The 21949-nt window shown below is 58.2% G+C and overlaps 2 protein-coding genes across 2 annotated transcripts; one reads left to right on the top strand and one right to left on the bottom strand.

Annotated features, from left to right (window-relative positions):
* Positions 1-5544: 5544 nt before the first annotated feature.
* Positions 5545-8126, top strand: LOC105469627 (CD248 molecule). The gene has a single exon (XM_011720931.3). It carries the CDS (start codon positions 5562-5564, stop codon positions 7833-7835), a length of 2274 nt encoding a protein of 757 aa, XP_011719233.2. The 5' UTR covers positions 5545-5561; the 3' UTR covers positions 7836-8126.
* Positions 8127-14691: 6565 nt separating this feature from the next.
* Positions 14692-21698, bottom strand: LOC105469626 (transmembrane protein 151A). The gene is given in 3 exon segments (XM_011720929.3): positions 14692-19122; positions 19124-19213; positions 21438-21698. Coding segments are annotated over 3 exon segments (1407 nt in total). The 5' UTR covers positions 21513-21698; the 3' UTR covers positions 14692-17880.
* Between the last annotated feature and the right edge of the window lie 251 nt (positions 21699-21949).

Raw genomic sequence — 21949 nt, forward strand, 5'->3', positions numbered from 1 at the left:
ACCCACCCATGCATTCATCCACCCACCCACCCATGCATCTGTCCAGCCACACATACCCCTACGCATGCATACATCTATCCATCCATCCATCCATCCATCCATCCACCCACCCACGCACCCACCCACCCATCCATCCATTGGGGGTGTCCTAGAACATGGGACTTCCACCCAAGCATCCTTCTACCCACTCATGCATCTGTGCATACATGCATTCATCTATCTACCCATCTACTCATGTATCCACCCACCCACACACCCATGCATCATTCATGCCTGCATACCTTCACCCACCCACACATCCATCCACCCACACACCCACCCATTCATCAACATCCATGCATCCACCCAGCCAGCCACCCACTCATTCATTATCCATGCATGCATGCATCCATCCGTCCATCCATCCATCCACTCATGCATGCCTCCATCCATCCATGCATCCATCTATCCATATATCCACCCACTCATCCTCCAACCATTTACTGTATCAATTAGCATCTTCTCTCTGCTAGGCTCAAAGACTAGCAGGAAGAATAAGACCCCAATCAACCCCTCTCCAACCCCTTAAACCCAGATCCCTGATGCTATGCCCACTACATCCCCCAGCCTCACTAGATAACACAGTTCTTGGGCAGCCTCAACCTTACCTCACACAACCTTGGGGAGGCTGCTGAGTGCTGGGCACCCTCACAAAGTGGGCAACCAGATGCCTCTCGAAGTCTCATTCCCAATCCACCAGACATTTAGCCTCACAGAGGCCAGAGGTGCCCCCTCCTGCCTTCCCCATTCCTCATGCTGGCTCAGGCTTCCTTCCACTTGCAAGTAGGCCCAGCCAAGACATCTGGAATTTGACCTTTGACCTTTCTTCTCCTGCTTTGCCTGCTTGCCCCCCAACCCCTCACCCCCACAGAGGCTGGGCTCCTGACCTCTGATCCCATCCACCCACTTGTCAGACAGCCTGCAGCCGTCCGTCCCCTTAGACACCCCAGTACTGGCCATTGCCCGAATCATGACTGGGCTCGCCACACCCTTGGACCAGGCTCAGGGCTGCCCCTAAGGAGCCTCCGGAGGCTGCCTCCCCCAGCCAGGCCCGCCCTGCCGCCGGGTTCTCCAGCCAGCTCCCTCCCCTTTTCCCCTTTCCCAGACTATTGCAACAGCCTCCTAACTGGTCTCGGCCTCCAAGCCCCCTCCACCCACCACACACAAGCTACAGAGATCTCTCATCATGCCTCTCTTCCCCATGGCCTCCAGGAGGGAGTCCCAGACTTTTAGGGACAACTTCAACACCTTTCAAGATAGGCTCCCACTCCTTTTCTCCACTCCTTACTGTCCCTAACGATGTCCCTCACTTCAGCCTAGTGGAGTCCTTTGTAGTCTCCAAACCCATCTTTTTTTTTTTTTTTTTTTTTTTTTTTTGAGACGGAGTCTCGCTCTGTCGCCCAGGCTGGAGTGCAGTGGCCGGATCTCAGCTCACTGCAAGCTCCGCCTCCCGGGTTCACGCCATTCTCCTGCCTCAGCCTCCCGAGTAGCTGGGACTACAGGCGCCCGCCACCTCGCCCGGCTAGTTTTTTGTATTTCTTAATAGAGACGGGGTTTCACCGTGTTAGCCAGGATGGTTTCGATCTCCTGACCTCGTGATCCGCCCGTCTCGGCCTCCCAAAGTGCTGGGATTACAGGCTTGAGCCACCGCGCCCGGCCTCCAAACCCATCTTGAGCTCTGCCACCTCAGTTGTCTTGCCCAGGCTGTGCCTTCTTCCTGGTGTGCTTTCCTCCCATCTTGTTTTTGTTTTTTTGAGATCGTCTGTCACCCAGGCTGGAGTGCACTGGTGTGATCTCAGCTCACTGCAGCTTCCGCCTCCCGGGTTCAAGCGATTCTTGTGCCTCAGCCTCCTGAGTAGCTGGGACCACAGGTACCCACCAACACACTGGGCTAATTTTTGTATTTTTAATAGAGACAAGGTTTCACCATGTTGGCCAGGCTGGTCTCGAACTCCTGGCCTCATGTGATCAGCCTACCTTGGCCTCCCAAAGTGCTGGGATTACAGGCGTGAGCCACTGTGTCTTTGGTTTTTGACTTGAGGCCTAACTCTCAGACTCTGCTCAAATGATGCCTGAGGGTGCTACAGCAAAAAGAGAACTGGAATAAGAATTAGGAGACCTTGGTTCTAGTCCCATTCCTGCCACTGATGCTCTTTGAAACTCCTTGTACCTCAGTTTCCCCATCTGCAAAAAGGCTTGCCGATTGCCAGAGGTGGTCTGACTTCATGGGGAAGGCCAGTGAGTGTTGGGGACAAGTGGGCTTTGGCTGCAGGAAGAATCCCAGCTCCCCACTGCGTCTCCCTGAGCCAGGTTCATCACTTCTCTGAAGTTCATTCACGAGGCATTGTGAATGAGTCAGGAGTTTTCGAGGCTTGGGGATAGAGTAGGGAACCAAATAACAACCCTGCTCTCGTGGAGCTCACAGTCTCCAAGAGCGGAAGCTCTCCCCTGGGGGTGATGTTGCTCCCAGGGAATATGACATTTGGCAATGTCTGGAGACATTTTGGATGGTTCAACTGGAGGGATGCCACCGGCATCTAGATAGGAGCCAGGAACACTGCTAAACACCTTGCAATGCACCACGCAGGCCCTACAACAAGTAATTATCCAGGCCTGAATATCAATAACACCAAGGTTGAGAAACTCTGGCTAGGGGAGATTTGGGCCATAAGCAATAAGCAAATCCACAAATACATTTCTTTTTCTTCCTTCCTTCCTTTCTTTCTCTCTCTCTTTCCTTCCTTCCTTCTTCCCTCCCTCCCTCTCTCCCTCCCTCCCTCTCTCCCTCCCTCTTCCTTTCCCTTCCCTCCCCTCCCCATCCCTCCCCTCCTCTCCTTTTCTCCTTCTTTCTTTCTTTCTTTCTTTCATTCTTTTTCCTTCCTTCCTTCCTTCCTTCCTCCCTCCCTTCCCTCTTTCTCTCTTTCTTTTCTTTTTCTCACCCTCCCTCCCTCTCTCTCTCTTTCTCCTCTCCTTTCCTCTTTTCTTTTCCAGAGTCTTACTCTGCCGCCCAGACTGGAGTGTGTAGTGGCACAATCTTGGCTCACTGCAACCTCCACCTCCCAGGTTCAAATGATTCTCTTGACTCAGCCTCCCAAGTAGCTGGGATTACAGGTGCACCAGCACACCCAACTAATTTCACAAGTAAACATATTTAATGTCAGATAGTGATAAGTGCAGACGGGGAAAATGCAAGAAGATCCAGTGGTTAAGCAGCCCCAGGGGGCGGTGTGGGATGGGGTGAGGTGGTCAAGGACTCTGGCACTTGAGCTGAGCCCTGGAAGAGGTAAAGGAGCAGAGCATTTTTATATTGCAGGAAGAGCATTGCAGGCAGCGGGAACAGCCAAGACCAAGGCCGTGAGGCAGAGTGGCTGGAGCATTTAAGGAACAGCAATGAGGCCAGAGTTTGGAGGCAGATCACATAGACCTGGAGGCCACTGTGGTCCTATCTCTAAGCGAGATAGGGGGCTCAGAGGGTTCTGAATGGAGAAGTGACCAAATCTGACTTGGATTTTGAAAGGATCCCTCTGGCAGGATGGAGACGGCAAGAGAGAGACCGGGGAGAGGCTGTTTGGGAAATCTAGATTGGCGTTGCTAGCCACCTGGGTTGGGGGTGGGTGGCAAAGAAGGTGTCCAGGAGTGGTCAGATTCTGGGTCTCTTTTGAAAGTGAAGCCAACAGGATTTACCGAGAGACTGGAGATGGGCTGTGAGAGAGAGAGAGGAGTCAAGCATGATCTCAAGGTTTGGGGCCTGAGCCAACAGAAGGATGAACTCCTCCATCTTGACTTTTGTCTCCTGAGAAGGGGAGTCATTCTGTGTGCTTCACAGGCATAGACCTTGTAAGAAGGGACTTCCAGGCATATGGGAAACAATTCCTAAGCCCTGTTTCTCGAGGGGCTGACTGGGTCTGCAGGGCCAGCCTAGGCACTGTAAGGTGGTTTGCAGAAACGCAGCCTGGTCTCCACCCGCCACATATGCTCAGAAGACGGAGTAACATTTGCTTCAGGCTTCTCAGCTGACAAAGCACATTTGCAAACACTGAGTGCTGTGACACAATTATCACAGCCCTGCTGAGCTAAAAATCCTGGACTCATTGCCCCCACGTTGCAACTAAGAAAAAAGGAGACCCAGAGAGGGCCAGTGACTCCCCTGCAGTCACAAAGTCGATACATCTGTGACAGAGGGGGAAGCTGCATCGGGGCAGCTTACTGAAGGGCAGAACCTCTCCCCCACCTCCCCACCCTGTTTCTAACTTCTGCTAAGAGTGCGGCGGGTGTGCACGGGTTAATCCGCCAGCCAGTTCCCCAGAGGTCATCCTGGGTGATGGGCTCAGTGCACATGCCTCCAGAGGCCTCCAGAAAGGGCGGGAAGACGACCCTGGCCAGCCCCACACACAGCAGGCCCCGGGAGCAGGGAGGGCTCCACACACGTGATGTCTGTGTCGTGTATATGCATATATGTCACTGTGTGCCCCATGCCCATACATGGCCCTGCATGGGTCCCCTCACAGCCTTGCACATCCTGAGTGCAGCCCAGCCCCCACCCAGCCCCCTAAACCACGCACCCTGCCTTCCTGACGCAGGAGCCCAGGGAGGCATTTCCTGTTTAGGGGCTGCCTCCTCCCCATCTAAGCCCAGGTTCCCAGGGCCCCAGGCTGAGCTGGGGTGAGGGGAGGGCAGCCCCTGGCCCCCTTACTCCCCCAACACCCCCACACGCTGGCCCAGCTGGAACCAGAAAGTTTGAGGGTAGGGGGAGAGGCTGGGGCAGGGGCTCAGTAAATAAATGAGAGGCTGAGGATGCCTGTGCCTGGGTGACCAAGCTGGTTTCCATTCAGGCCCTGCACCCGAATCAGAGGTCTTCATATGTCAGGTCATGTAGAATGCCACACCATTTTTGTATGTGCACCTAGGGTCTCAGCATGTCAGAATGTGTGTACGTGTGGGAAGGGAGTCGTCTGCAAGCCAACATAGGTCTACGGTTAGGTGAAGCGACAAACAGCTTGGCAGAGAGTGCACTCTTGTAGGAGGTTGGGGGTGGGGGAGGCGCATGCGCGCGTCTGTGGGGCAAGAAGGGAGTGGGCATGTGGGTGTTCCCGTGCATGGCGAGCAGCTGGGCTGAGACTGCTCACGGGTGTGACGGGGCTGCTGTGTCCAGATTTGGGTCTCTGAGTCTCTGGGAAGTGACCTCACTCCACAGCCCTGACTCCCAACTTGAGGGTCACAGAGCTCGGCAGGCAGGCTTTTCCCACCCCCTGACTCTCAGCCCCATGGGGCCTGGGGCAGCCGTCAACTGTGCCTCCTCCCCTCCTCCGCCCCCAACCTTAGCGCCCCCCACCCCACTGCTTCCTGCTCCAGCGGCCCCCGGGGGAGAGGGAGCAGGGAGCTGGCAGCCGCCCCAGCCCACTCCTTACAAGGCCTGAGCCCGGCCCCAGGCCCGCCCACGGCCCGCCCGCAGGAGGCCCCAGGCCCTCCCCCTGTCAAGAGCTGCTGCGGGCCCAGGGCCGGACCAGTCCAGGGGCATCGCGATGCTGCTGCGCCTGTTGCTGGCCTGGGCGGCCGCAGGGCCCACACTGGGCCAGGACCCCTGGGCTGCTGAGCCCCGCTCCGCCTGCGGCCCCAGCAGCTGCTACGCTCTCTTTCCACGGCGCCGAACCTTTCTGGAGGCCTGGCGGGCCTGCCGCGAGCTGGGGGGCGACCTGGCCACTCCTCGGACCCCCGAGGAGGCCCAGCGTGTGGACAACCTGGTGGGTGCAGGCCCGGCCAGCCGGCTGCTGTGGATCGGGCTGCAGCGGCAGGCCCGGCAATGCCAGCTGCAGCGCCCACTGCGAGGCTTCACGTGGACCACAGGGGACCAGGACACGGCTTTCACCAACTGGGCCCAGCCAGCCACTGGAGGCCCCTGCCCGGCCCAGCGCTGTGTGGCCCTGGAGGCGAGTGGCGAGCACCGCTGGCTGGAGGGCTCATGCACGCTGGCTGTCGACGGCTACTTGTGCCAGTTTGGCTTCGAGGGTGCCTGCCCAGCGCTGCAAGACGAGGCGGGCCAGGCCGGCCCAGCCGTCTATACCACGCCCTTCCACCTGGTCTCCACAGAGTTTGAGTGGCTACCCTTCGGCTCTGTGGCCGCTGTGCAGTGCCAGGCTGGCAGGGGAGCCTCTCTGCTCTGCGTGAAGCAGCCCGAAGGAGGTGTGGGCTGGTCACGGGCAGGGCCCCTGTGCCTGGGGACTGGCTGCAGCCCTGACAACGGGGGCTGCGAACACGAATGTGTGGAGGAGGTGGATGGTCACGTGTCCTGCCGCTGCACTGAGGGCTTCCGGCTGGCAGCAGACGGGCGCAGTTGCGAGGATCCCTGTGCCCAGGCTCCATGCGAGCAGCAGTGTGAGCCCGGTGGGCCACAAGGCTACAGCTGCCACTGTCGCCTGGGTTTCCGACCTGCGGAGGATGATCCGCACCGCTGTGTGGACACAGATGAGTGCCAGATTGCCGGTGTGTGCCAGCAGATGTGTGTCAACTATGTTGGTGGCTTCGAGTGTTATTGTAGTGAGGGTCATGAGCTGGAGGCTGATGGCATCAGCTGCAGCCCTGCAGGGGCCATGGGTGCCCGGGCTTCCCAGGACCTCGGAGATGAGTTGCTGGATGATGGGGAGGATGAGGAAGATGAAGATGAGGCCTGGGAGGCCTTTGGCGGTGGCTGGACGGAGATGCCTGGGATCCTGTGGATGGAGCCTACTCAGCCGCCTGACTTTGCCCTGGCCTATAGACCGAGCTTCCCAGAGGACAGAGAGCCACAGATACCCTACCCGGAGCCCACCTGGCCGCCCCCGCTCAGTGCCCCCAGGGTCCCCTACCACTCCTCAGTGCTCTCCGTCACCCGGCCTGTGGTGGTCTCTGCCACGCGCCCCACACTGCCTTCCGCCCACCAGCCTCCTGTGATCCCTGCCACACACCCAGCTTTGTCCCGTGACCACCAGATCCCCGTGATCGCAGCCAACTATCCAGATCTGCCTTCTGCCTACCAACCCGGTATTCTCTCTGTCTCTCATCCAGCACAGCCCCCTGCCCACCAGCCCCCCATGATCTCAACCAGATATCCTGAGCTGTTCCCTGCCCACCAGTCCCCCATGTTTCCAGACACCCAGGTCGCTGGCACCCAGACCACCACTCATTTGCCTGCAATCCCACCTAACCGTGCCCCTCTGGTCACCACACTCGGTGCCCATCAACCCCCTCAAGCCCCAGATGCCCCTGTCCTCAGAACCCAGGCTACCCAGCTTCCCATTATCCCTACTGCCCAGCCCTCTCTGACCACCAGCTCCAGGTCCCCTGTGTCTCCTGCCCATCAAGTCTCTGTGCCTGCTGCCACCCAGCCCCCAGCCCTCCCCACCCTCCTGCCCTCTCAGAGCCCCACTAACCAGACCTCACCCATCAGCCCTACACATCCCCATTCCAAAGTCCCCCAAATCCCAAGGGAAGATGGCCCCAGTCCCAAGCTGGCCCTGTGGCTGCCCTCAGCAGCTCCCACAGCAGCCCCAACAGCCCTGGGGGAGGCTGGTCTTGCCGAGCACATCCAGAGGGATGACCGGTGGCTTCTGGTGGCACTCCTGGTGCCAACGTGTGTATTTTTGGTGGTCCTGCTTGCACTGGGCATTGTGTACTGCACCCGCTGTGGCCCCCATGCACCCAACAAGCGCATCACTGACTGCTATCGCTGGGTCACCCATGCTGGGAGCAAGAGTCCAACGGAACCCATGCCCCCCAGGGGCAGCCTCACAGGGGTGCAGACCTGCAGAACCAGCGTGTGATGGGGTGCAGATCCCCCTCACGGAGTAGGGGGAAGGGGTGTGCACTGGACACATGGCTGGGGCTGCACCAGGGACCCACAGGGGCTGCCCAGCTGGACAGATGGCTTCCTGCTCCTCAGGCCCAGCCAGGGTCCTCTCTCAACCACTAGACTTGGCTCTCAGGAACTCTGCTTCCTGGCTCAGCGCTCGTGACCAAGGATACACCAAAGCCCTTAAGACCTCAGGGGGCGGGTGCTGGGGTCTTCTCCAATAAATGGGGTGTCAACGTTACCCAAGGCTTCTGACCCCCACTGGTGCTTGAGGGAGATTCTGGGAGGACTCAGAAGAAAGGAGGTGATCTTCCTTCAGTTTGTCTGAGTCCTCAAGGAGGTAAGGTAAGATCCCTTTAAGACAGGGTATACCTCAGAGATTCTCAGGGAAGCAGGAGTCCAGAGAGGGCAGAACCCTGCCCAGCGTCACACAGTTGAGCCCAGTAGTGGGAGATTTGGCATGGGGAGAATTTCGTATTTATTCCTCATTTTACCAAAGCTCCAAGAAGGTGGGGCTGAATCTGGGGGAGGGTTGTAGAATTAGGGCATCTGCTGAACTGGAGCCAAACTGGGGTTTAGGGGTCAAAGTAGGCTCTGGGGCTGGTGATTCAGAGGAGTGAAGGAGGGGGCTAGTGGGTGAGTTGATTCTTTCTTCAGACACTTCCCTTCCCATGCCTGTAAGCTTCACAGAAGTTACGGGCTGGGGCTCAGGGTCACTCAAGGGGACTGCCACCCCCTGGTTTGTGGGTGCTCTTGGAGGCATTCCTCCACTTGCTCCGGGCAGGAGGCTGGGTTGGGAAGGGCCAGGAAGCCGGGAGAGATCCCATGCTAACTGCTTGGACAGCCGCAGGAGCAAGGCCTTCTTTCGCCAGGGCCGCACTTTGCTCTTGTCCATGTTGGCTGGGGGTGGTGGGGGACAGACAGAGCTCAGCAGACGCGAGCTTGAGAGAGGGCTCCGGCTGCTCAGGACTGAGGTGTCCCAGGAACTGGAGAAGGGCCTGGTCAAAGATCACAGCCTGGTGGAGGTGACCTCCCTCATTCCGGGCTCACTGCCTTGGGGGGCGGGGGTGAGACCTGGGCAGGGGAGGCGCCAGTTCCCACCGCCTCTGTAATTTTTCAGTTACAGCCTCTCGGGGGCCTCTAATTAGGACGGGGCAGAGCCGCCACGACCACCCGGGCAGGCGAGGAGGAGTGGCCCAGCGCCCCCTTCGGGCCTGGACCTGAGCTGGAAGACTGAGCTGGGCCCCAGGGAACCAGGAAAGGAGGGGCCGGAGCTGGGGATGAACCAGGGGGTCGCGGAGGGGGCGGAGGGAACGCTACGCACTGCCCCCAGTCCCCGCTCTCACGTTCCCCTAACTCAAACCAGACGTCCCCGCCAGATCCTGCACAGCTTTAACCTCGGAGACGCCGTCGGGCAGGTTTGCTGGATGCGAATGAGGGTTGCGAGGCGGACCAGACCGCTAGGTCTGGGAAGGAGGTGAGGAAGCGTGGGGAGCGACAAGGCCTGCCGAGACTGGAAGGTCTGGAGTCCCCCGCGTGACCTCGGGTAGGGATCCAGAGTGCCCCGAGGGCAGGAAGGAGTTAAATGCACTGCAGTCGGAGGCGGGGGATGGGAGTGGGGAAGGGGGCCCAGAGCCGGCTCTTTGTCATCTGGTAATGAGCACCAGATGCGGAGCTGCGTGCGGGCCTAAACAGACGGCCTCCCAGGGCAGAACCCCCGCCTGCGCCCAGCCCGGGCTCCGCCCACTGACTCGCAGGCTCCGCCTCATTCGGGCGCGGCCGAGAACTGCTTACTCCGGCGGTATCAGCTCGGACCCGGAGCTACAAGCGACGCCTACCCGCTGCAGAACCGAAGACAGCCCCCGGGAACTCTCCAGAGGCCCCGCCCACAAAGCCACAAGCCCTGCCCCTGCCAACTCAAAGATTCCAGCAGCGCTCGTGCCCGCCCCTCTGCCCTCTAGGCCCCGCCCAGTCCCCCGCCCACAACCCACAAGCCCCGCCTCCTCCGTTCGGCGCGCGCAGATTGGCAGAACTATTAGTCTCCGCTTCTCGGAGGTATGAACTTCGCCCCGAGTTTACACATTCTCTTCACGCGGCGCTACAGGCCCCGCCCAATACAACTGCAAACTTCGCCTCACAGAGCCCTGGACACTGCAGGGAATCCCCCAGAGGTCTTAACTCTGTTGGGGGACGATGTAAACTCCGCCCTCCAGGGAACGTGTGAAGTTCCCCTCAACCTCTTCCTCAGGCTCCGCCCCCAGCTACAAGCCCCGCCCCCCTCAAGCTCACAAAAGTGGAAGAACTGCGCCCTCGCAGGACTGTCACACCTCGCCCGGAGGCAGCGGTTCACCTACACGGAGCCACGCCCCCGGGGCCGCCCACGAAAGCTACAAGCCACGCCCCTGAGGGAGGCCCTCGAGTCCCGCCCACACAGAGCGTCCCGGCTGTGGCCTAGCGCACAAATACCACCTTGCGAAGAGCGCTACCGAGCCTCTTATCGCAGGTCCCACCCACACTCAGGCTCCACCCTCTTGGGCGCAAGCCCCGCCCACTCCGCGCCTGGGTCCCTTACCACCTTCGGGGTATGCCCAGATTCACCAGTCCTCCGAACCCCCATCTCTCACCAGGATGCCCTTGAACTTGGCCCTGGAGCCTTCTCCCTCCACCTACGGTTTCCGTTTGTCCAGATTTCGGGTTCTCTGGGCGAGCCCGGAGACTGGGCCTCGACAGCAGCGCGGATGGCGTCGAAAGGCCTTTGGCGCCACCTGGCCTCGGCCCCGCGGACTTACAGCCACCGCGAGGCCTCGGTAGGGCCCCTCTCTCAAAGCGTACTAATCGCTCAATAAATAGCTGCTTAATTCATTAAATGTTAGTGTTACTTAAATATCTGCCGACTTCCCCCGCGGGACAGCCCATCCTTTCGCAGATGCCCTTCGTCATATGTGGAAATTCGTCCCTAAGGGAGCTTCGCACTGGCCCTCGAACCACCCCAGAGCTGAGCTCCCCTGACAGTCTCTAAAGTGACTGGCTGGTCAAACTCTCGCTGTCCCTCCCCAACAAATCCTGTTCTCAGGGGCGAAAGCATCGCCTCTCACCTGGCGACCTAGGGCCAGGTTCCCCCCGCCGCCACCTAGTGCTCCAAAGGCTAGACACCTTCTTTGGGGGGTGTGTTGCGAAGGGGTGGGTTTGGAGGGGGAAGCCCTCAATTAGGAGCTGAAGATCCTAGTTTTTAGAGACAGTATCTCAAGCGAGACGCTATCTCAGCTCTCATCTCTACATGTGAAAATACCAGCCTGGAGGGCAGGAGACGCTGAAGTTCCGGGCTAGGAACCCAGTAAAATATTTTTCAAACATTAGGGCGACAGACAGGGAGCAACGCTTGAGGAGGAAGGGAGCTGACACCACTGAGCTCCAGCTGGGCCCTTTGCTTCCTGCCTTCGCTGCCAAACTTGCCCTTGCCCACCTCTGGGCAAATCAGGCCTGGGGAGAGGGATTCTTTCCAGACCACGTTCCAATGCTCGTACCCTGGCCACTACAAATGGAAGTAGGATTTAGTGCTAATAATGACTATAATAACAGTGAATGCTTGAAGCACTTCTGTTTTTTTTTTTTTTTTTTTGAGACGGAGTTTCTCTCTTGTTGCCCAGGCTGGAGTGCAATAGCACGATCTCGGCTCACTGCAACCTCCGCCTGCCGAGTTCAAGCGATTCTCCTGCCTTAGCCTCCCAAGTTGCTGGGATTACAGGCACCCACAACCATGCCCGGCTAATTTTTGTATTTTTAATAGAGACAGGGTTTCACCATGTTGGTCAGGCTGCTTTCGAACTCTTTGCCTCAGGTGATCCACCTGCCTTGGCCTCCCGAAGTGCTGGGATTACAGGCGTGAGCCACCATGCCTGGCCTGGAAGCACTTCTTACATGCCCGGTCCTTTTCTAAGGGCTTTACTTGGCTTAATCCATATAAGATTCATAACAACCAACATGAAGTAAGTGCCATTCTTACCACAATTTACAGAGTAGGAAGCTGAAGGCACATGCCTAAGTGCATTAAGCCATCTGCCCTAGTTGACCAACTAGTAAATGGAGGTTTGAACCCAGGCAGATCCTGTGATCTTTACCTCCTACAACAAAGCCAGTCCATATGTGATAGCCAAGTCTCTAATCAGAAAATGCCCACACCTGGCCAGATGCGGTGGCTCACGCCTGTAATCCCAGCACTTCGGGAAGCTGAGGCATGCGGATCACTTGAGGTCAGGAGTTCGAGGCCAGCCTGACCGACATGGTAAAACCTCGTCTCTACTGAAAATACAAAAATTATCAGGGCGTGATGGCAGGCGCCTGTAATCTCAGCCACTCAGGAGGCTGAGGCAGGAGAATAGCTTGAACCTGGGAGGCGGAGGTTGCAGTGAGCTGAGACTGCACCACTGCACTCCAGCCTGGGTGACAGCGAGACTCCGTCTCAAAAAAAAGAAAAAAAAAAAGGAAGAGGCGGCCAGGCGTGGTGGCTCATGCCTAAAATCCCAGCAGTTTGGGAGGCTGAGGCGGGTAGATCACGAGGTCAGGAGATCGAGACCATCCTGGCTATCACGGTGAAAACCTGTCTCTACTAAAAATACAAAAAATTAGCCAAGCATGGCTATTCGGGAAGCTGAGGCAGGAGAATGGCGTGAACATGAACCCGGGAGGCGGAGCTTGCAGTGAGCCGAGATTGGTCACTGCACTCCATCCTGGGCGACAGAGCTAGACTCCGTCTCAAAAAAAAAAAAAAAAAAAAAAATGAAGAGGCTTGCCGTGCAGGTGCCTGGCTTAGGCAACTGACTGAATGTGACTGAATGGTAGCTCTATTTTCTGAGATGGAAGACAGAGAGGAGCAGGTGGGGGTGGGGGTAGAAATTATAGGTTCTGTTCCTGCCATGCTGTGGGTAGCCCATGTCAGGAGAGAGCAGAGGCAGAGGCAGCTGGGGTTTGGGAGCCAGACTTTGCACCACTCCTCAGGCATGAATTCTCCTCTTGAGAACAGTCTAGAACAGAACACCCTGGCTTGGTGTTGACTCCAAGAGAGTCTGAACACGTGACCACCCCGTCTCCCATCAGGAGATCGTGAGCTGAGAGTTGTCCATCAAACACTGGGGTTTCTGGGTCCCTCCTCTTCCTGGCTGTGCAGGCCCAGTGCCCTCCCTCGTGAAGTGCAGCTGGGTTTAGAGCCTTGTGACAGTGATCTATTGCATGTAACAAATCACTCCAAAATGTAGTGAATTAAACAAAGATTTATTTCCCCTCATTCTATAGGACAACAGTCTGGGCTGGGATCAGCTTGGTAGTTCATCTGCTGGTCTCATCTTGGGTCACTCCTGAGGCTCCTGTCATCTATGGCTCAACTGGGCCTACAGTGTCTAAGATGGCCTCGGTCATCCCATATCTGGAGCTGATGCTGGCTCTTGGCTGGGGTCCTCAGTTCTCCACGTAGCCTCAAATCTGTCAGGAGGCTTGGCTGGGCATCTTTATAGATGGTGGTCTCAGGATTGCAAGAGGGCAAAGGTGAAAGCTACAAGAGTCTTTCAGGCCTAGCCTCAGAAGTGGGCCAACATCTCTTCCCTCACATCCCATCGGTCACAACAAATCACAAGTCCAGCCCAGATTTAAAGGAGAAACAGATTCCACCTCTGTTTTTCCTTTTCTTTTCCTTTTTTTTTTTTTTTGGTGAGACAGAGCCTTGCTCTGTTGCCCAGCCTGGAGTGCAGTGGTATGATCTCAGCTCACTGCAACCTCTGCCTCGTGGGTTCAAGTGATTCGTCTGTCTCAGCTTCCTGGGTAGCTGGAACTACAGGTGCACACCACCATGCCCGGCTAATTTTTGTATTTTTAGTAAAGACGGGGTTTCACCATGCTGGCCAGGCTGGTCTTGAACTCCTGACCTTAAGTGGTCCACCTGCCTCGGCCTCCCAAAGTGCTGGAATTACAGGTGTGAGCCACTGCGCCCAGCCTGATTCTACCTCTTGAAGAGAGGAGTGGTAAAGAATTTGTGGCCATATTTAATCTACTGTAGGCCCGAAGACTTCCATAAATGATCTGAGCAGCTCACTCTGCCCTGGGAAGGCCCATATCTGACATGCCACCACCTTCCTCTCTTAAAACAGCACTATAAAGAGCTTGGTGTTCATTTTGCAGATCACTTTACGGGTATCAATCAGTTAGGAATGGCAAATGGCATTTGGCTCAGCGGTCGATTGCATTTTTGAAGATAGCCACTAATATATCTCCCGTCCCACATGTTATTCTAACAATGTGACATTGACAAGCCTCCACAGAGAGATGAGATCCTGTATTCCCTCCCCTTGAAACTGGGTGGACCTTCACAATAGCCTTGACTGATGGAAAGGGGCAGAAGTGATGCCATGTGACTTCAGAGACTAGATCATAAAGGGAAATACAGCTTTCACCCTCTCAGTACACTTGTTCTTGGAACCTAGCCACCATGTTATGAGGAAGGTCAAGCCACGTGGAGGTGCCCTGTGTGAGTGTTCCCACCAACAGCCCTAGTTAGGCTCTCAGCCCTCAGCCCTCAGCCAGCATCAGCTGCCAGACATGTGAGTGAATGAGCATTCAGATGATTCCAGCCCTAGTGTGAGTCTTCCAGCAGAGGCCCTGGATGTCATGGAGCAGAGAAGCCATCCCCATTGTGTCCTATCTGAGTTCTTGACCCACAGAAGCCGGGAGAGAGCATCATAATTATTGCTTTTTTAAGCCACTAGGATTAGGATAATTTGTTATGTGGCAGTAGATAATTAGTAAAAGCTGCCGGTAACAGACAAGAAAAAACAGTGGGCTTAAGCAGACTTACAGTTTATTTCTCTTTCTCATTGAAGTCTAGAGGTAGGCAACCCAAGGGATGACATGGAAACTTGCATGGTATCATCAAAAGCCCAGGCTCTTTTACCTTGTTGCTCTGCTATCTTCAGCATGTGGCTACAATTTTCAAGGTCACTTCCTGCTCCAAGATAGCTGCTGGCATTCCAGCTATCACATACGCATCCCAGGCTGAATGAAGGCTGAAGCAGAGAGGACAAAAATGGCCTTCACTAATACTGCTTCTATTCAAGGGGCATTCTTGGAGATCCCTTCCAGCACCTTCTGTTTATATCTAATATCCTATAATTCAGCCACACAGTCATACCATATATGCCAGGGAGACTGGAAATATTGCCTTTTAGCTGGGCACATTGCCATCTGCAGCAAAACTGGGGTCCTGTCATTGGGGAAGGGAGGACAATGGATAGTGGGCAGTGGGCAGTTGTTGGCTATGGTGTTAGAGCAGAATGGTGGAAAAAGGGTCTTTCTCATGGCAAGGAGCTGGAACCAGCATGCTGGCCTCCCTACCCACTGGAGCCTTTTTATTTATTTATTTATTTATTTATTTATTTTTTTGAGACAGAGTCTCAGGTGGAGTGTAGTGGCACAATTTCAGCTCACTGCAACCTCTGCCTTTTGGGTTCAAGCGATTCTCCTGCCTCAGCCTCCTGAGTAGCTGTCACAGGTCCCTGCCACCATGCCCAGCTAATTTTTGTATTTTTTGTAGAGACAGGGAGGTCTCACCATGTTGGCCAGGCTGGTCTTGAACTGCTGACCTCAAATGATCTGCCTGCCCCAGCCTCCCAAAATGCTGGGATTACAGGCATGAGTCACTGTGCCCGGCCACCCACTGTAGCCTTCTTGAATGTTTGGGCACCATAGAGTTTTCCACCTAATTTGCTTCTGAATGAGGAATTGATTTCACTCCCAAAGAAGAGAGGCTGTCGGTTAACACACAGGGAGAGCTCTGGTCTTTCACTCCACCCTCCCCACAGAGCCAGCAGGTAGCTGGACTTTTGCTAAATATCCTAAAATGCAGCCTTGACTGTATCACGTCCCTGCCCATCCCCCTTCCATGGTTGCAGATTGCCCAGTTTGCTCCAGTGTACGGACAAATTCTAGGGTTTGGCATGGAAGCTACAGCAAAGCCTTCCATGCTTTCTTGCTTCTATCTCCTCGTCACACCTCAGCTCATGCCCGGCAGCCAGGCCTTTGTCTGGGCAGCATCCGCTGTCTAAGACACTGCCTGCCCTGTCTTTGTTTAGGGAAATCCACCCATTCTCCGCACCCTTCCAGGGTCACCATTAGCTGTTATGCCACCTTTGCGTGAATAGGAAAAGGGTCCCCTTTCTCCAACTGGATGTAGCTCCATGCCAGAGTTTGGGGAGTGGCCTGTAGGCTGGATTCCATGCACGCTTGCCCCTTAGCCCACTGCCCTTGCACAGTGAACGCCCTTTACTGCTGCACGTGTGACAATGCCACGTCCAGGAGTCTTTCAGAGCTCCATCAGGGAGTCAGGACCTTCCTTTTCCCTGATGTTTTCTCTGCCTTTGGATTCCATGCCAGCCTGCCCTGGTTTGGGGCTGTCCTTTCCAGCTTTGTGTCCTTCAACCTGCTTCGTGCCCTTTCCCTCAGATTGATAATGTCAGTAGTTGCTGGGGGGCACCGAACTCCAGTCACAGACCATAGCTCTTTCTCCCCACTTTGGGGACAAGCCACCACTCTCTTAGCCCTCAGCATGCCCAGCAACAGAATGGAATCCCCCACTGAGCTGGAAGAAGGGCCACCTTGACAATGCCTTAGCAGTGACCCAGGCCCAGATACCAGATTCAGGGGAGCCAGGTGCTCAGAACGACTCACACTTGAGTCTCAGAGGCCCCAGGCTAGGCAGGGGAGGTTTCCTCTCCTCCGCTTACTTTGTTCCTGGGAACACTGAAGCCCATCTCTGAGTCCCTTCCCAGAACCCCTCATCATGCCCTGAACCACGGAGGCCCATAATGCTTGCAGCGGTGGCCTCGGACCCAAGACCCAGGAATGCACAGGCCTTCCATTCCATACCTTTATTTAATCTGCATCTTCTCAGCCTCCTCCCTTCCCCACCACCCTTGAGAGGGTGTGGAAGCCTTCCTTGAAAGGGAAGGAACTCCTCTCTCCTCCCTGGGGGAGGGTCAGTGTCCCCTGGGCCAGGACTCATTGATGGGAGAAGCAAGGGCCTGCATGGTGGAGCAAGGACTTCATCCAAGAGGCTGCGGGCGAGGCCGGGCCCCTCGGATGCCCTCTAGGTCTGGGCCCCACGGATCATCAGGAAAGTGAAGAGTAGATAAGTCCCGGAGGGCAAGGAGAGGGCGTCCCTGGGTGTGTGTGACTGATGGAGGCAGACATGGACTTTGGGAGGCAGGAGCAGAGGCCAGGGGATGTGAGGACCAGGTGAGGCCCTGAGAAGGAACCCCAGGTTGTACGGGTAGCTGAATGTGGGAGGAGGGTGCGGTGGACACCAGGCGAAACAGTACAGGTGCATGGGGCAAGGCTGTACTCCAAGAACCAGGCTCCCAGTGGAGGAACAGCACTGCTAGATCCAATCAGTGACTGGCCCTGAGCAGCGGGCGAAAGGGCAGGCAAGGAGGGGCCTATCAGGGGAGGATGGGAATGTTGGGTGAGTAGCAGGGCCAAGGCCATGGTGCCACCACAGCCAGCTCTTCAGCCCCAGGGAAGCCAACCTGGCTGGGCATGGCCCCAACCCGCCAATTTGTGCTTCTGCGTCGCTGGGAAGCTCCCAGCATGGCCTCAGCCCCGGCAGGGAAGTGTCCACAGGCAGCCTCTGCTGCAGGCAACAGCTGGCCCCAGGACTCTTTCTCCATCCCAGCCTTTCTGGAAGCTTCTTCTCCTGCCCTTTGTGAGAGGCCTCCAGGCCAGATCATTGGCCATCTTAGGGGGTGAAGCCATGCTGGGGGCGATTCTTAGGCTCCACTTAGGTGGCCTCCGTTTCCTCCAAAATGACCACGGGTCACTGCATTTTAGTCTGTTTGAGGACCCCCACCCCCACCCTCACCCCTGCCCCTTGTGTGTGGCTGGTCTGTTTTCCCGCCTGTTTTGGACGACGATCACCAGGGCATCTAAGCCCATGGTGGAATGGTGGGGAGGGGGCTACTCTGGGGGCTGTGGGGGTCTCAAAGCGCACCCTGCCCATCCCCCTGGCAGCCGCTGTCTCCGTGGACAATGAGCACCGGGAAGTAGAGGGCGTCCTCATAGCAGGGCGGGCTCTCGAGGGGTTCTGTGTCCTCTCCACGGCGCCCCAGGGGCCCCCCGCTCAGACTGCGGAAGACCCCTGGCGTGGCCCGGCCCCCAGCGCCCAGTGAGAGGCGGCTGCGGCTAAAGGGCAGACGGGGCCCGCTGGGCCGGGCGGGGGGCAGCGAGTTGCTGCTGACGGAGCGACGGCAGCGCTGGCAGCCTCTGAGGTAGGCGCCCGAGCCTGCGCCCATGACCACGGCCTCCGAGTAGCTGGGCACCAACTGCCGGTTGGAGCAGATGTGCCACTCGAGCTCAGTGAAGTCCACTGTGGCCACGCGGGACAGCGGGGGCCCGCTGGGCACGGCCCCGGGCGGGGGCGAGCTGGCGCCGAAGAGCTTCTCCACCTGGTAGTGCACGTGGGCCGTTCCATAGGCGGCCACGACGCGCAGGGGCCACGACAGCGTGGCTGCCGACACAAGCCAGAAGACCCAGGCGCGAGCGTACCAGGGCGGGCTGCGGGGGTCGGCGAAGACCATGAGCGACTCGCGGAAGTCCACGTCCTTCAGGTGCATGCCCTCGCGCGCCTCCAGGTAGTCGTCCAGGCCCTCGTTGGCGCTGAAGAAGCGCGCCCGCTGCGTGAGGTACGAGGCCTCGGCCTCCGCGCTGCCGAAGCTGAAGCACTTGGTGAAGCGCAGCCGCGTGGCCGCGTGCTCCGCCAGCCCCACCAGCTCCTTGGAGACGTCGCGGACGCCGTGAGCCGAGTAGTCAAACTCGCCGCGGGCCGTGCGGCTGTCGGCGCGCTCATGGTACACCTGCGTGGTGGTGTAGGCGTCGCCGTTGCGGTAGCGTGTGATCTGGCGGGTGCGCCGCACGTAGTGGTAGCTGGTGGCCTTCCACCAGACGCACGGCGGCGCCTGCTGCAGCCGGCGGATCAGCGCCAGCACCGTGTGGGCGTCGGTGCGTGGCGCCTGGCAGGACCGCACGTGACAGTGCCAGCACTCGGCCAAGTAGAGGAGGTAGAGCAGGGAGACGAAGGCCAGCGGGATGTACAGGTAGCCATCGGAGCAGGGGCTGGCCGGGTAGGTGGGTGGCGGGCCACCGGCTCCCCGGGCCAAGGCAGCCTCGGGCCCCAGGACCAGCCGAGGCACTGTGGCCAGGCGACACCAGGCCACCACGGCCCCCGCAGGCGTGGATGAGCAGCGTGAGGAGCAGGCACTTCCAGTGCGACTCGCGGCACAGGGAGCTTCCCAGGGACTGTTTCAGGGGCCGTTGCTGCAGGTGGGCAGAGAAAGGGGAAGTCTGTGTCAGGTGGGGCCATCAGTGGGGCCTGCCACTTTGCTTAACCCAGCTGAGGGAGGTGATTCCGTGAGCCCCATTTTACAGAGGAGGAAACTGAGGCTCAGAGGGATGAGTAGCTTGCTCCAGGCTTCACATTTCCAGCTCACTCACAGTGGCGCTGCAGATTCAAACCCAGGACTCGCTGCCCCAAAATCCATCCTCCACTGTGCCCTGCTAGCACTGGGCCAACTGTACACAGGACACAGCAGGCCCGCCTCTGCCAGAAGGGGTGGATCCTTGGACTGGCTATTGAGAAAATTGAGTTCTAGCCCTTGCTCTGCCCTGATTTGCTGTGTGGACTTGGCTATATCTTTGCCCTCTCTGGGCCTTGATTCTTGGTCCTGTTGGTCTGGGAAGCAGGGGGAAGGGGTCAGAGGTGTAAACAGCATGGGCTTTGGAGTTTCACTGCCCAGGAGCCAGTGCTGGCTCCAGCACTTACTGTATGACTTGGGCACGTCCCTCATCCTCTCTGGACCTTAATTTCCTCATCTGTAAACTGAGTCTGTTGTGAGGATTCAACAAGATCATACGTGTGAAGATCTGAGCACAGTGTCTGGCCATGGGAATAAATATGGTCACCATTACCCTGAGACTCCCTCTGGTCCCTTGTTCCACAGGGACTTAGAAGACTCAGCAGAGGCTTTTGAGTCAACGGGAGCATCTAGAACGGGGGAGGTGCGAGTCTTGGGGTGGGGAGCAGATGGAGGGCCATCCTCCACTCATCTGTGCTGAGCGAGGGGGCGGGACACAGCTGCTGGGCAGCAGGGGCCACTCCCTGGCTCAGAGGGCTTGCCACACCCTCCCTGGCAGGGCTGCCAGCCTAGCTACCTCACCCCCAGGTGCCCATGGAGAGAGAAGCAGGTAGGTATACAGTGGGGAGAGCGGAAGGGTAAAAAGGGGTGGAAAAGGTAGAAACAACAAAAGAGGGGTTAAGGGGTCACCTCTCCTACCCCAGACCTACCAGGCCTCTAGAGGCCCAAGAGGAGAGGAACCATCCCCCAGCCCAGCCCAGATACAGCCTGGCCCCGTCACACAGCACAGGAACACAGCGCCACCTGACCTGCAAAGCCTGTCAGGTACACACACACTTGTCCACGCCCCTCCAACACATGCTCATCACAGACCCACCTACCATGGAGGGCCACACTGCCTGTCACCAGGAAACTCCAGACCCTCACCTGTCCCCAGAGCACAGACTCCCACAACCATAGCATGGTACACACACATAGCACACACACACGCACCACAGACCCATCCACCACAGGACACACACATGCACATACACGTTCCACATGCAGTGAAACCCAGAGACATACCAGACCTTCACCTGACCACAGTGCACATCTCCCCACCCCCAATGCAACCTGACACCTTGGCTCCTCAGACCCCACAGGGAGAGACCCACCCACAACGGGACTCGCTCACATGCACACACCTAGACCACTGAGTGACAACCCGAGCCAGGTACCCACTCAACCCTCACCTGACTACAGGGTACACACACCCCCAATTCACACACCCACACAACACACACACACAAGCAGGCTACATTCACCCAAATGCACACACAGCTCCACTCACCACCCTATCACCCCACACATCACTCGGGGCCCTAGGTCCTGCAGACCTTACTGGCTAGGGCTGAGGAGGGGCCATCTGGGGTCCCAGTCATCAGAATGGGCCCTCAATCCTCACCTCGAGGACAAGGAGAAGGGGTACCCAGGCACCTCCCTTCCTCTTCCCCTCCTCCCCTCTAGGCTCTGCCACTGCTGCTGCATTGCAGGCACTGCCCGGACACCTCGTGAGCGGCCGGGCCGGGCTGGGGACCTGACCCCGCGGCCCTGGCGGTGGAAGCAGCATCCCCCGCTGGGTTGCGGCAGTGGGAGGCGTGGGGGCCAGGCGCTGACGTCACAGGACGGGCAAGGCTGGATGCGGGGCGCCGGGGGCGGAAGCCGCCCCCCATATTGCTGTCCAGCCGCCCCACCCCTACCCCCAACGCGGGCCCCTGGACCCCCGGCAGGGCGGCAGGTGACCCCAATGACGTCATTGGCCGTAGGGGCTCTGGGACTTCCCTCCTCAGCCCCTCTCTTGGGGTCGCCTTCTGCACTGGTCCCTTTCACGCCGCCCCAGGCCCGGCTCCAGACCCCAGCGCCGGTACCTCTTCCCGCAGCGGCTCGCCGTCCGGGATGAGCGCGGGGACCTCCCCGCCGTCGCCAGCGCCGTCCTCGGGCATGGTGTCCTGGCTGCTTGGGCGGCCCCAGCCCGGGCACCGGGCATGATAGGGCGGAGCACGGAGGGCTGCGGCGCGGCCCCCAGGGGCGTCCGCTCGGCTCAGCGGCCGCGGAGGGAGTGCGCGGAGCTCGAGCCTGAGCGCAGCGGCAGCGGCAGCGGCGACGGCGACGGCGGCGGCGGCGGAGGCGTTGGCGGCGTTGGCGGCCCGGGTGCCCGGCGCCCCGCCCTCCGCTGACCCCGCCCCCGCGGCACCGGCGGCGCCGCCGGCAGCGCCTGGCACGGCAGGCGCTCCGCCCGCCCCCAAGAAGCCCCCGCTGGGCGGCTGGACCCCTGGATTCTCCTCTGGCCGCGCTCGCGCTCGCGACCTTGAGCTGGTCTAACCCTCTGGCGCCTGAGCTTCCCGGGCTGTAAAATGAGGAAGAAGAATCTCCAAGGTGG

Source organism: Macaca nemestrina, chromosome 12 (assembly GCF_043159975.1).
Source record: "Macaca nemestrina isolate mMacNem1 chromosome 12, mMacNem.hap1, whole genome shotgun sequence".
Lineage (NCBI taxonomy): Eukaryota > Metazoa > Chordata > Mammalia > Primates > Cercopithecidae > Macaca > Macaca nemestrina.

What these genes read in the sequence shown, in the direction of transcription:
- LOC105469627 (XM_011720931.3), top strand. Translation starts at nt 5,562, where the DNA reads ATGCTGCTGCGCCTGTTGCTGGCCTGGGCGGCCGCAGGGCCCACACTG.